The 14663-nt window shown below is 38.6% G+C and overlaps 2 protein-coding genes across 4 annotated transcripts in view; one reads left to right on the top strand and one right to left on the bottom strand.

The window, feature by feature from the left end:
* Positions 1-428: 428 nt before the first annotated feature.
* LOC118924853 (C-type lectin domain family 1 member B-like) lies at positions 429-6833 on the bottom strand. Of its 3 annotated transcripts, none has more exons than XM_036910018.2 (6): positions 6517-6833; positions 5802-5900; positions 4641-4760; positions 4332-4483; positions 2232-2338; positions 429-641 (listed from the first exon to the last, which is right to left on the bottom strand). In XM_036910018.2, the coding sequence occupies exons 1-6, from the start codon at positions 6581-6583 to the stop codon at positions 497-499; spliced, it is 690 nt and encodes a 229-aa protein (XP_036765913.1). In that variant the 5' UTR covers positions 6584-6833; the 3' UTR covers positions 429-496. The 3 variants fall into 3 exon arrangements, with proteins under 3 accessions (XP_036765913.1, XP_036765944.1, XP_057347607.1); XM_036910049.2 differs by having other exon boundaries at positions 5802-5902; positions 6598-6790; XM_057491624.1 differs by lacking the exon at positions 5802-5900 and having other exon boundaries at positions 6517-6790.
* CLEC12B (C-type lectin domain family 12 member B) overlaps positions 5909-14663 on the top strand; it is a 22780-nt gene continuing 14025 nt past the window's right edge. The window contains 3 exon segments of the mRNA XM_036910158.2: positions 5909-6051; positions 12697-12921; positions 12924-12955. Coding sequence (XP_036766053.2) covers positions 12861-12921; positions 12924-12955 — 93 coding nt within the window. The 5' untranslated portion in view covers positions 5909-6051; positions 12697-12860.

The following is a 14663-nucleotide window of genomic DNA, read 5'->3' as shown; positions in this document are numbered from 1 at the left end:
TGTCTTTCAAACAGATATTTTGTGGAGTTTTCAAACTTATATATTTTGCATAGCTCAGATCAATTAATTACTAACCTTTCTTATTCCAATTAAAATGTACATGTTTACAGAGGAAGATGCAGTGAATCGTACTCTATTTAGATAATTAGCAATGGAAGACGAGGAAAAAGAATATTAGTGGGAACAGAACAATTGGGAAACAAATAACTAACTCACAGGTTGGCTTCTGGATGTACAAAGGAGGGACTAAGATACCCCTTTGTATAAGGGGTGCATAAAGAAAAGACAAGAAAAGATAAGGCAAACAGGTGGACACAGGGGCTGAATGTTCACTGATTCATGGTAACCCTGAAAAAAAAAAAAAAAAAGATAAGGCAAACATGACTCTAAGGGAAATAAGGGAAAAATAAGCAATTTTCTGGAAGTGATTCCTTCATCCAGATCTTTTATTGTGCAGTCAAGCCCTGGTCTGTGACATTTCACGCATCTTTCTCAGTCACAGCAGCTTGTCCATCCTCGCCATGCCTGCCCTCCTCTCACAGACGAAGTAATGCTTGTTCTCACAGGAGGTAGGGCGGATTCTCCCGTTATGAAAATAGGCACAACACGTATTTTCTCTTCCATTTTCAGAAAGCTGAAACCTGTAAATGGAGAAGAGAATGAGTTCCTTTGAAAATTCATCAGCCATCAACAATCAAACTCTGGGTGTAGTCTTTTGTGGCACAAAGTGGAAACAAAAAGCATGGGGGGAAAAGGTAAAAACAACTTTTAGATCATTGAGAAACTTCCGATCTGCTTGGAAGTATAAAATATATACACTCAAGAGCCATTTAAGATAGCAGAAGATTAAGCAGCCAGTGATTAGGAGGTACGAAAGAAGTCCAGAGGAACTTGTAGAGGGATGGAGATCTGGAAGGTTGGGAAAGGCTTTATCTTTTAATCTTTTCATAGAAGATCATACCTTATTTCTGTCTTGAAGGAAGGAGAGGATTTAGATAAACAGAGGAGGTGGGAGAGCTCTATAAGATAAACAGGAGGTGCACAGCATGGGATTGAGCTCAAGGAAAAGTTGGGATGTATTTTTTAAATGAGGATAGGAGACAGTAGACAGCACACTGGATTTTAATTGCCTGTTAACTTACCTGTATTCTGTTACACTGCTTATGACAAGAGAACCAAGAATATATTGATAATGTATTGATTCATTTACCAAATATTTGTGGGATAACTACTCTGTCCCGAAGTTGTTTTATGTGCTGATACTAGAGTGGAAAACAAAGGCAAGGTCCCTTCTTCTTGGGAACTTAGAGGGAGAGGATATTGGTAAGAAGCCAACAAATAAATAGACAATTTCAGAGAGTGGTCAAAGAACAAGTACAAAAACCCTAGACAACAAAACAAGTTGATCTGTTGAAAGAAGGGAGCGAATACTGGTTAGCCTGCAATATTGTGAATGAAGCGATAGGAGAAAAAGCCCAAGGTCTGTGAAGAAGCTGGCTTGTCCTTGTAGCAAGCTTCGTTCCTACCCATAGTAAATCCCTAATATCTGTTGAATAAATTAATTGGCATTTTAAGCAATGATTGGATTGTACAGGTTTTCGTTATCAGTTTAAACTTTAACTGGAGAGACATTGTAGTTTTGATGTACAGGATGAACGAAAGGTGTTAAAAACCATATTAACTAATGCTTAATGTAGTTGGCCCTTTGCCTGGATTGTCTATGGAAGGATGGAGATGACATGAACATTACGACCACCTTGAGATGCTGCGTCTGATTCTCGGAGACCCCTGGAGTGGAAAAGTGGATAATGTGATACTAAGAAGTCAAAAGAAAGCAATAACTTTCAACCATGAAATAATAAGGGTGATAACTTTGTTCTAAAAAGTTGTGAAGAGAAACAGATCAAGCTAAACATAAAACAAAACAAAACACACAGTGTTCTAATGGTATAGTTGAGGGTAGAAATGAACCAGAAAAAACTACCAGGAATAGAAATGGATTGTGATTAGATAAAGAGCAGAGGAATGAGAGGGTAGGGAGAGTAGAACTGTTTCAGTACTAACATTCTCTTGTTAGCATTAGATATGAATGACTCAGCTCCTGCTTATATAACCCTCAGTAGGGTACAGAGCCACCTTCCAACTTTCAAGTAACTTGCACTCAAGAGGATAGAGGATCTCAGGAGTGAAATCCTAGTTCTGTCTTATATTCTGAGTGTCCAGTGACTTACATATTTTTGGAGGGAACTGAGCCATCTTCCCACATCCAGACCTTGTTAGGATTCTGGCAGGATAATCCAACCCAACGAATTAATGCAGTCCTGTTTTTGATGTATTCCTATTGCAAACCGAATAAATACAGTGGTCAAAATGCTTCCATCATTCTTGTAATGACATAAAGACATAGCATCACAAGGCCACGGACCAGAAAAAAAAGTAGATTATATGTCTATCTTAATATTAATTAATTATATCTGATATTTAGAATTGAGTCAAGTTCACTTTTTCAGAATAAAAAAATACTTGTAGGGCAGGGGAAAAAACATGTACAAGAGAGTTGACATTCTAATATTTCTGTGTTTTTCTTCCATCAGTTGAAGGTTAGAGTCCCAAATAGAATACCATACATGGTCCTTAAATGAGATAAATAGTAAACAACTAGAGAAAGAAAATAAAAAGAAATACATTGTTGCCAAACTTTACATTCCCTAGATTTAACCTCTGCTTTCTTTGGCTGCATTGTTTAAGCTTGCCCACCAAACTTACATACAGTAGTATTAATCTGTTTTAGTTATTTGGGTAAAAGAATTATACGATGTCTTTCTCAAAGGGATTTACAAATAACATGCAGTACTTTTTCTGACTTAAACCTACTTCTGCTTATGAGTTATCACTATCTACTCTACTACACCTATTTGTTTTGTTCATTACTTCTTGCTCTGATTAGAATATAAACTTCATGAGCTTAGGGACTTTTAGGTTAGGTATGTTTATTAACTGTACAGTTTCAGGTCCTGGAAGAGTTCCACCATGTATTTGTTGTATTAATAGGTGAGTTGATCAGTCAATCTATCAATCTATGGGTAACAAAATTAAAAGGAGGTGAAATGTTCATTTACTTTTATACCTACCAGGAAAACAGGGCAAATAAAAAAAAATGACCTGAGCTTGTTAACAAACGTATGAGGTACAGAATGGCATTCTAGGAGAAATATTGTGTGAAAGCGACTTTTGACTGCTTATTTCTTAAATCAAATAAGTGAATAATCACCATATTAGAAACTGTAGGATAAATACCATAAAGAATGTCTGCTGTTTAAAAAAAATATATGTTTTGCTAAAATTCTTATTGGGTAGAAGGCAGATTCCAAGGCTTGGTTTCTGGCTTGCTCCCAGGATTCATGAAGAAGGCAAAGCTGCATTAAACAGTAAAGGAAGAGCACATGAATGGATGTGGATGTATTTGGTTTGAAAATAGAACTTTTGTAAAGACTTAAACAGAGAGAACAGACTGGTGGCTGCCATAGGGGCAGAGACTGAGCAGGCAGGTGAATTAGGTGAAGGGGAGAGAGAGGTACAGAACGCCAATTGTAAAATAAATTAGTCATGGGGATGGAAGTACAGCATGGGGAATATAGTCCATATATATATATCTTTGTTGACAGATGGTAACTGCACTTATTGTGGTGAGCATTTAGTAATGTGTGAAATTTTTGAATCACTGTTATGCACCTGAAACCAATGTAATAGTACATATAACTACATTTCAATTTAAAAAGAAAAAAAAATGCACTAAAAAAAGAAAACAGAGCCTTTGTTAGAAGTTGTCAAAGAGAGGAAGGTAGAAGAGGAGACATGTCTAGCAGAAAATTTTCAACCGAAACGCTGTATATTTTACAAATAACATTGTACCAAAACTTGTCTGGGACAGTTTATGAAAAGATGGAATTTGCATTATAGTTTATTCAGATTGCCAACAATTTAACAGAAGCCAGGAAGGCATTTAATATTAGGATAACACTGTTTTTTATATTGTACAATCATATTGAGTTTCTTAATAATTTCAGTTTCTTTCATGAATTAGTAGAGATTCGAGGATGCTGCGAAAGGCTAAATGACTTGGTGCAGAGACAACACCAGAACTCAGTCTCATTCATCCTATTTCACCACTTCCTACTCTCAAATGTTGTCATTTGTTACTGAGCTTGATAAGGTTTTCAGATTAGTGCAAACTAGAAGATATGAGAAAAGTGTTTTTTTTTTAAAAAAGAACTTTTCATTGAGATTTTTCTCCTATAATTCCAAAATATTTGACATGGGAATCCCCTTACCAGAATGTTCTGGCTGGCGATCTTCAGCAGAGTAGCATTCATGTGGGCACAGTACTGCTTACTCTCTTCCCATGTCACGTTGTGCCTGAAGAATCCATAGCAACTGTCTCCATAATATCTCCAGTTTGTGTCACATGGGCTGCATTTATGGTCTTAAGGGAAACCAAGGATAGGACCCCTTTCATTCTAAATCAGGCTTGCTTTTTGCCATAGTCAATGTTTCTCACAGATCTCAAGATCCCTTACAGATAGCAGCACAGAAATACTCCTGGGACAGGGGTGGTGAAGAGGTGACCAAACCATACTTACTGAAGCTGCCCTGTTTTTCTGATTGTTTGATTAAATCTTGGCAGAACTTCTTTGCTAACTGTTGCAGAGTTCCCGAGAGACTTTCTTTCTCAGCTTGTAGGTAGTTTTGCTGTGTGACAGCTGGATGTAAAAATTAGACAGTGATTCTCAATTGAGATAATAAAGTGGTGCAAAGGCTTTGCAATGAACTTTAACTTCAGTGGAGTTGTCGATCTATGAAGCATTTACTAGATACTCAGGAGCAAATGAGTGCTGAAAAGAGGTGAAGGGAAGTGGGGGGAGTAGAAAGAATAAATTAACCATGCAAAAGTGACACGTGGAGGTCAACCAAAAGGATAAGTGAGCAACATGAAGACACAATCACAAATAGACCAAATGCCACGATCAAACCATATGCCCAAAGCCATTGTTTTGACATTTCCTCAAATTCAGATTTCTAAACAGGTTTCACAGAGGTGAATGTTCTCTGTTATTTTGTTTTTAATGTAATACCCAACTACCCATTCACTTAGAAGATACCTACGGATTCCTTGTTAGGCTCAAAGTACTGTGATACTCAGGTAACTAATAGATAGCAAATGAAAGACTCCAAAATATCTTATGAAAAAATAAATGAATATACAAACTCATAGAGGATAATGTGACATTGGGAGGCATTTAGGTTTATAGGAAGAAAAGATATTTATAAATTAGGTTTATATGAATTATCTCTTAGTGGAAGTAAATATATCCATTAAGCAAAATGGGAAGGTGGTCATTTTAGGAAGAAGGAATAAATGAGCAAATTTTCAGGGAGGGGGTTCATTTGTGAACCTGAGGAAACTGGATATTAAGATAGGGAGAAAAAGAAAAGACAGGGAGAAAAAAACAGATAGAAAAAAATAGCTCCAAGAGGTAGTGTGGATCTATACAGAGGAGGATCTTAAAGACCTGGGAAAAATTCTTGAAAATAATTTTTAATTAATAAAAATGCCTAAAAAGGTGATTTTAATCAGAAGAGGAAGACCAGAGTTCTCCTTTATTGAGAATATTTTGGCAGCTATGTATAGAATGATTGGAGCAGTGACAGACAGATAGTGACAACTAGTCTTTGTGACATACACCAGGACCCTAAGGTGGTACCTTCTCAGATTAACTCTTTGGCAAGGAGTCAGTACTTACACATAATTCCCAGGGCTACCAGCCCAACAACCATCCCCATGCACAAGATCAGCAGAATCAAAGTGGTCACACGCCACAGAGATGAGGAAGCTGGGTGAACTGCGGGCACACAATAAAGATGTCAGGGGGCAGGCAGTGCGGCATAGCCGTGGGGCAGCGTCATCCCTGCCCCTGCCTCTCAAGACTTTTCAAGTGGTACAAACAGCTTCATTAGCAGCACTTGCCAGTGTTCCCTTGTTGATCATCAGCAGTAAGCACAACCCTCTCCCATTCCTCATATCCTTCCCCATCCCCAAAGGACTTCTCTCTGAGTCAAAACAGACCTAACTGTTAAGATTTTGTGTGTGTCTTTGTTGTATGCCCACCCCATAAATAATTGCTTTTATAAAGAACAACTGGAGAATCACACCCATATGCTGAAATCTTAGAAAAGGGGGTTGCAAAACATTCTCTCTGTTTGTCTCTCTGGTCTCTCATCCCTCCAGCATTAAACTTTATAAGCCTTACTATCAGTTCCCTGATTGTGTCTCTTGCTATTTATATTCTAAATAAGTCTCTCAGAGCCTATGTAGATACTAATCAAATGCTGTAGAAAACGAAGGTCGTACAGGAAATGAAATAGAACGGTACATGCTATCACTAGTAGGAAAGGGTAACTAGGGTTGACCCATTTCAATAATTAATCTCCAAATTGCTGGCTGTGGGCATTTCTTACCTGAGCTGAGAGATGGTTTTCGAGGTTTTTTAGTATTTAAGGTGATGTATCCATCTTCATCCTGCATGGCTTGCCTTGGACTGCAAATGAGCTCAGGGTTCAGTGACTTTGCAAAATGTAGTGTCCACTCAGGATTTTAACGTCTCCCAAGCTGTGGTCCTCCAGTCTCTGCTAAGGTGGAGCCATATGAGCTGCAGCACATATTTTTGTTTGGTTTTTGTTTTTGTGTTTTTTTCCAGGAAGCTCTTTCATAGCTGGCCAGAGATACATGGACCTTGAACATAAAAATACAAAAGTAATAATAACTTGCCGTAAAGGAGTAGATATGGCATTTGTTTCCTGTTTCCTTATCTTTAATTCTGAATGAAGGAATATTGCATCACATGCATCCTTTCAAAGAACAGAAGTTCATGCTCCATCTTAACCTTAGCAGAGTCTAAATCATATTGCTTACGTAAACTAATTTCTCATGAAAATTCATGGGTAGAACACCAGCAGGCAATCTATCCCATGGTGAGGAGGAAGTCTAATATAATTTGATTTAGTATGAGGTATATTACATGTTTCATGGTCTTGCATTAAAGGGGCCACTTCTAATTATGTCCTAGAATTTATCTAAATTCTTGCATCTTTTGCAAACCAAATGTTTCAAAAAGTTCAGGACTTCACATGAGGCAGGCTTCCTACTGTTTAGGTTTGGCATTGAAGGAAAACAATCAAATAAAATAAAATAATACAGAGTTTGAGACTTGATGTATTGTCTTGCAGTAATGTTTTCACTTTAAAGTGAATTTCCAGGAATGGAGAAATCTTAATTCAACGAAGTTATATAATTTCAAGTATAATGAAATGCTTAGATGAAGAGCTATTTGGGGAAAGGATGGTTTCATGCCCTTAACATCACAATATAACATGTATTCCAGGCATTTAATTCGAGGAGATAGTTTTTCACATCGTTATTTTAACTTATAATGAAAATAGTTATAAGAACAGCCAGAGAAAGCTGGCTGATGTGCTAATTGTAGGAATATTGATGGGAGTGATATCTATTTGTCATTAGGGTGGTTTTACATCAGATATTTTGTTAAAACTACATGGTCAGAAAAGCTTCCCTTCTCCTGAAAACTATTAGGCATTTATCTCATAAATGTATTTCTTTCTTTCTTTTTTTCTTTTTAGTTAGTAAAATGTTAGCCTGATCTTTTCAATATAGTAATTATAGAGGATCTCACGGCAGGCATTTTCATTGTTAACTTACCCTTTGGCCCATCTTATATATTTGTTTTTACTTCCTGTTAATCCCCTTCACTCTGAATTCTTTGCCAAATCTCTTAAAATAGTCTTTTATTTTAAAACTCCTTTTCCTACACACCTCAAATTATTTTGAAAGTAAGGTGTAAAGAATAAACAAAACAGACATAAAAGGCATTGCCTGATTTACCACAGCATGGTGTCTTCAGCAGCAACCAATTATTAATCTAAAATCCCCTTACTTCAAATAAATTCCAAATCGAGTAACAGTGCTAAAAATAGAATAATCACAGTTTTTAAATCCTCCAACCCATTTTGTCCCTGAGTTTCTTATCTCAGGTAAAATAATTAGGAGTTCCCCGTCATGAGCAGGGTGAATTCAGGCTTTGCTCTGTCATTCATTCTACCACTGCTTCCCTTTGGGTAACTCCTCTGTCAGCCCACGCAGGCTCTTCACTCCTCCTAACAGGGCGCGATGCCCCCAGTCTTCTAGATCAGACGGAGAAATATTTCCACCCTCCCTCCCGTCCTCTGCCCACGTTTACTCACACACGCAGTCCGGAGGCTTCTCCCCCGCCTCCGCTCCTCTCTCCCCCTGCCTTGCTTTAGTGATCTTTTCCTAAAACACACAGAAACCCAGACAAGTGATTGTGCCCAAGTGACAGGAGAGAGAGTGTGGAGGGTACAATTTCAATGACATTTATCCCATTTATTCTTGCAAACCACCAGAAACATACTGGGCTTACTTCATGTCATGAATGCTTAAAACCATACATGTAACACCGAAGTAGGTAAAGCTGAAATGGGTAACACTGAGCCTCAGACGATAATCAGCCTCTGAATTCTCCTTTGGTTCTTTCCTCTTAATGATTGTAATACACCATTGGCCATTGGTTTTTGGATCTTTGAAAACTCTAGCCACAGGCTGAGGGTCTTATGTCCAGATCTTTGTTCCATAAAACTATATTTGCCTTTGTTTGTATTTCCCAAGCATAGCTTTGTGGTGTTAGAAATATGCCAGGCGAATACCGGATTCTCTGGGTCAAAGGAAGCGCTGATGACATTAGCATTAATCCTGCTTTCTCCCTCTACATAGCCTATAAATACAAGCGGAGTTACTCAGCAAAAATTAAGCCGAGAACTGCAGGAAAAAGAGCTAGATATAACAAACTTCTCCTTTCCCTTTCCCCAAATCCGGAGGCTTTGCTAGATATTTCTTAACCACCCTAAGGCGTTGTGCTGACATTTTATTTCTGCTTGTTTATTGTATCGCTCCCTTAGGAGTTTTTTCGGCTTAGGAAAGTATAGCTGAAAAATACTCCAAATAACCTGGTGAGTTTGAATTTGGCAGAAAACTTTTATTTGTTTCATAGTTTAGAGATTAAGAGGCACTTTACATAAACGATCTCTTTTATTATAAAGTAAATATTTCATTAATTTAAGTATGTTTCATCCATTGAAGTTGGTGGAAAGTATTCATGGAGAAAGTCCTAGTCCTGGTCCTTACGGAGCGCAGACTCTTTGAATTTAAGTGTCTAAAATAGCCATGTGTGGCTATTGAGCACTTGAAATGTAAGTGGTATGACCAAGGAAATGGATTTTTTATTTCAATTAATTTAAATTTAAATAGTCATATGTGGCTAGTACCTACAATTTTGGACTTTAAAGTATGATCACTCCGGGGGTAGCTGATACGTGGTTGTAGCCAAGGTTATTGGATGTAAATCCAGGAACCAAGAGCCCAGCATATTGGAATTATCTCCTGTAAGATACTGAAATCTCTAATAATCATTACAGGAGTAGAAGTGAATAGGAGATTTAAGACAGTTAAAAAAATGATTAAGAAATGAAGAGAAACACCCTAAAATTTGGTAGATGACTGGAACAGGTGTGTTATTTGATAGTGTAATCTGATAAAATGAGTTACAGAGATGCTAGGTTTTTTAGGGCAGAAAAATATAGACAGTAATGTCTAAATTAATAGAATTATGAACCAATCATAGATAATCTTTTAGGATCATAATAGTAGAAAGTTGTAGGAAGCATGATAAATGTTCTTCCTTGTAGAAATAATTAGGAACCAGGTGAAATTCTTCATCATTGTTTTACCCAAGCATTATTTCATACATGATAGTAAGAGGTTAGATACCTTTTTAGGGAACTTTAGGATCAGGGAAATGAAAATGAGAACAGCCTTTGCAAAATTTGGTGAAAGTGAAAGACCAGAACAGAGACAGAAAAACATCCTTGAGTTCTTGTTTTTGTAATCACCTATTTGATTTAACTTTTCTTCATATCAGTGGTCTCGACTTTTCCTAATGTAGTTAGAACAGTAACATAAACATAGATTTATTATTCATTTTCACATTTTGGTCAATGGAGTTTAGTTGCTTATGACCCAGAGCCTCCAAATACACACATATGTTGTTTTGGTTGAGCATTCCTTTAGTTTGAAAAAAAAGAACATAAACAAGAAATATATGTACATTTATGTATTTAGAGATCATGCACAAATGTTACTGAAGAATTATTACTATAACATTGTTTTTCTGCAACCCATCAGCTATTCATTTACACCTTTGGGTTGGGTGCAATTCATTCTGGAAACCTTTGATTAATATCTGCACACAGAGGTGGACCTTGAGAAGTTTTGGGTCAAGCCACAGCCATCTGAAGACAAAACCCCAAAACAAATGCTCACCCTGAGTATAGTTATCTAATCTTCTTACCCCAAAGGAAACATTTGGAAAAGTTTCCTCAGTTCCCTTGCTCATGTATAGCCCCCAAATATTTTTCTGAGTTCTGTATAAGTTATGCTTTGGTGTGTGGGTAAAACTGTAATATTTCCAGAATCTCTGGCCTGGCCTTAGTGCATCCCTACATCAGTAGGTGTTTCCAAGGGGTGGAGAGAGGTGGTCCGTCTCCATATCAGTAGGTGAGTACAAGGGTGAGCCAGGGCATATCTGGACCAGAGAGGTTGGGTGGAGTCCCCTTTTCGCAGCAGGGCAGCAAGAGACATGCACGAGCTGAAGTGGACAACTGCTTGTAAGCAATAAAAGGGTTTCTCCCACTTTATTTCTCCTTTTGACTGATTTTGGTTTCAAAGGTATTTGCCCTGGGCTAGGAAAATATTTTTCCCCCAGAGTTACACCCTCAAATATATTTTTGAGTTCTGTATCAGTTACCCATTGGTGCTTTACCAAACAACTCAAGTTAATCGTCTCACTGCTCATGGGTTAGAAGTCTTGCCGTGGATCACACTGGGTGAGGTCAAGGCTGGGGAGGGGCCGAAGTCCTTTCTGAGTGCTCAGTGGGAGAGTCCACTCCCCACCTTTGCCTCCCCCACCCGCACACCTTGGCTCTTGGCCCCCGTCCTCCTCCTTCAGCCAGCAACCTAGTATCTCTCTAACCCTTCTTTGTGTCATATTTCTCTCTGACCATATCTAGGAAAGGGTTTTCACCCTTAAGACTCCTGTGATTAAATTGGGCCGACCCAGGTAATGTGGGGTAATCTCCTCATTTCAAGTAATCTTAATCATAACTGCAATGTCCCCTTTGCCATGTAAACTACCGTATTCAGAGGTTCTGGGCAGTAGGACATGGATATCTCTGGAGGGTATTATAATTCCATCTTATGCAGGTTCTTAGGAACAGATTGCTTTCTTATGTAAATTCATAAATTTTTTGTAAGTTATGGTGATATATGAGTAAATGCAGTCCTTTAGAGCCCTCTGAGCTGGACACCTAGTTTGGTTACATAACCAACAGCACCTGCAGTAGGCTGTTGTTTCTTGTGTTCTTCCAAAAAACAGCCAGAACATTTTCTATATAAACTGCCCACTCTTCACTTCTTATGTGATGTTGCCGAAATTGAAAGTATTACAGTGTAAATTCTGGGGCAGGGAGTTTACCTCAGTACTAGTGGAAACATCATTTTTAGGGCATTTTTAGGTCTAAGAAAAAGAAGACAGAGGGTGGCTATTTTATAAAGTTATTTTGTAAATGAAATGTAAAGAAATTGTAGCTGACGAAGAGTTCCAGGCATACAGATACTCCAGAGATCCCCCCATCCAGTATCCTACATGAATATCCAGCCTTCCTGTTCCTGTGCTTGCTCCAAACTCCGTCTTCTGAGTTTTCAGGCCTGACAGGCTGCATGTTTCTATGAGAGTCTGAGCTGCCCTGCAACAGTGACTGTTGGCTGCCCTCTGGCTAAAAACCAACCAAGCAGACAGATTGAAAACAAAAACACAAGCCCAGTTATCCTGTGCCGTCTCCTTCTCAGGATCTGCCTGATTTTTCCACTCTCCTGAAATTCAGGTAGTTTGTTGGTTTTTGTTTGTTTTCATCTCATCTTGAGTATTAGCTCTTATTTGCAGGATTATTCTGTTAGGAATTTAGCCACGCCAGAGGAAACTGCATTCCTACACAGTTTGAACAGCCAGCAATTTCTTCTCCGTGCCCCATTGCCAACACTGCCTCTCTCTCTCTGTCATTCTTTCACTCTCTCTTTCTCTCTTACACACACACACACACACACACACACACACACACACTTCGGTTTCTTAAAACAGCAGCCAGGTTTGGGTGCCCTTTAATTATGCAACTCTTCTTGGTGTGTATGTTTCCTTGGTATGGATAGCCCCACATCTGATATGGGGGCATATAAACCAGATCCAATGTCTCCATACAGAAGTGGCTGGCGTTTGACATCTGTAAAGACGACAACCTGACCCTTTACTGAAATATTCAGAGCAGCCTCTACCCCGAGGATCATGGAAATTCCCTCATGAAACCACCATACTGGCTCTGTTCCAAGTACCCCTTCTTGGCTTCACAGCAGGAAACGATGCTGAAAGAGCAGACAGTTGAATCTAAAGTATTCTAATTTCTAAGGAGAGTATTTGACTTCTCTCACTTTCTTTGCAGAAAACCTGATTGTCATTCTGTCCCCACAGAGAGACAGTGGGGTGTGTCTTGGGTCAGTTCAAAGTCTGCATAAAAGCTCCCAGCCTTGAAAAGAACATCCTGTTCCTGGGCCTGAAGATATTGACACATTAATTACATAATTTATAAGAGTGCTTTCTTCTACAATGTCTGAAGAAGTGACTGACAGGACACTTGCATTTCAGGATCCTGTTGGAGCAGGAAATAACCAGAAGGAAGTAACCTAAGGGAAAGAGGTAGGAGCTCAGAGAGAGCAAGATGTGACCTTGGGGAATGGACAGGTGTTAAGTGCCTGAGGTGCTGGCTTTGACACCGACCCTAAAGCCACCCTGTGCCGTGGAACCTCCAAAATGGAGACGAAGTTGTGGAATACATCAGCAGCATGAGTGTTCCCAATGTTGAAGGAAAAAATAGGTGCCTTTCAGGACTTCCTCAAATTGCATGTCGTCACTGTGTTTCATGAAGCTCTGTGTTACAGCAAGACTCTGTGTTCTAGTTACGTTTGATTGGGCATGCCAGAGATTGAATCTGGGGACTAACAGATTTCTTTTTATGAATGCAGTCCTTCATATTTATACCTTGCAAGAGATGCCAGGGGAATATTCTTATAGGTGACCAATAGGAGGCTTCTAAAATACAGGAGGTGGAGGGAATTTTTCTTTTAAAGGGTATAAATAACTGAAGGGAAAAACTGGAGGATAAGTAAGAAATAGACAAGAGATAGTTTCTGTTTTTTAAGTATTAAAAAAATGTCTAGGGAGATGAAATTCCCTGTATAATTAGTAGTGTTGAATCAATATCAACAATATCTATGTAGTATTTTATATGTATTATATTATATCCTTATCAAAATATAATTGTGAAGTACATGGAATAATATTAGTATTTTCTCCAGTATAATGAGGAAACTGACACTAAAAGAAACTAAATGACTGAACCAAGTTCATACAACTGGGAAGTTCATTCAGCTCTCGGCTGCAGCTCATTTCCTTATACCTGGTTGGAAGAAATTGCAGTCTCTGTGGTCAAGAATCCAACTTAGTGTATCAGACCGCATTCCTTATCTTCAAAATCTCTTCACAGTTCAGATTTTTGTCCTGAATCATCTAAAACATATGAATAATGTTCCCCTTCTGTTTAGATTTATTTTTAGTTTAAGCCTGTGTGTGGCTGCACAACACTGGAGGGAGGGGGTGATACATGAGAAGAGGATGGGAATAGACTTTGTATGTGTCAAATAAAGGTGGTTATACATTTCTTAAAAATAATCTAACTAATCCTTGTGAAAAAGGAAATTGTGGATATAGTACATGGGATAGTGTACCTGGACACATTGCTTGAATCTTTCTGAAATATTGGGCTAGATGCCATTAGATCCTGAATTAAGGACTGTAAGAATAGAAATAGGTTAAATGTAAGAATAGAAATAGGTTAGCATAAGAGTAGCCATCTTAAGGGCCTAAAAGCCATTTCCTGAGTGTGTGTGAACTGGAACTGAGTAAGGCCGAAAAAACAAGATAATCAATCATGAACACCGGAATAAGGCAGCGGTGACCCTTGGTCAGCTAACTTTGGTCAGTTAATCCTACATACCAAGCTTATCGTGCGGAACCGCCCTGACAATTGAGGAATGGTCTTATCTTGCTCTTGCCTAACCCCAGGATGTATGTCTTGCAAGAATAATGTATAGCTGTGGAAAATTACTATGAGTTAAGTGCTTTGAAAATGCTATAAAAACCTCTGACTTTAAGTGCTCGGGGTCCTTGTTGAAACCCGCTGTGTCGGGCAGACACTTGGACCCCAGCTAGCTGGAATAACAATAAACCTCTTGCTTGTTGCATCGATCTGCCGTGGCCTTCGTCTCCTCACTGGGGGAGAAGCGCAGACCAGAATAAGGCCATTGGGTCTTACAAGACTAAGCAAGTGAGGTAAATGAGAGAACTATTTGT

Source organism: Manis pentadactyla, chromosome 14 (genome assembly GCF_030020395.1).
Source record: "Manis pentadactyla isolate mManPen7 chromosome 14, mManPen7.hap1, whole genome shotgun sequence".
Taxonomy (NCBI): domain Eukaryota; kingdom Metazoa; phylum Chordata; class Mammalia; order Pholidota; family Manidae; genus Manis; species Manis pentadactyla.
Note: the sequence above shows the minus strand (reverse complement) of the source record. Positions and strands in the feature narration are given on the sequence as shown.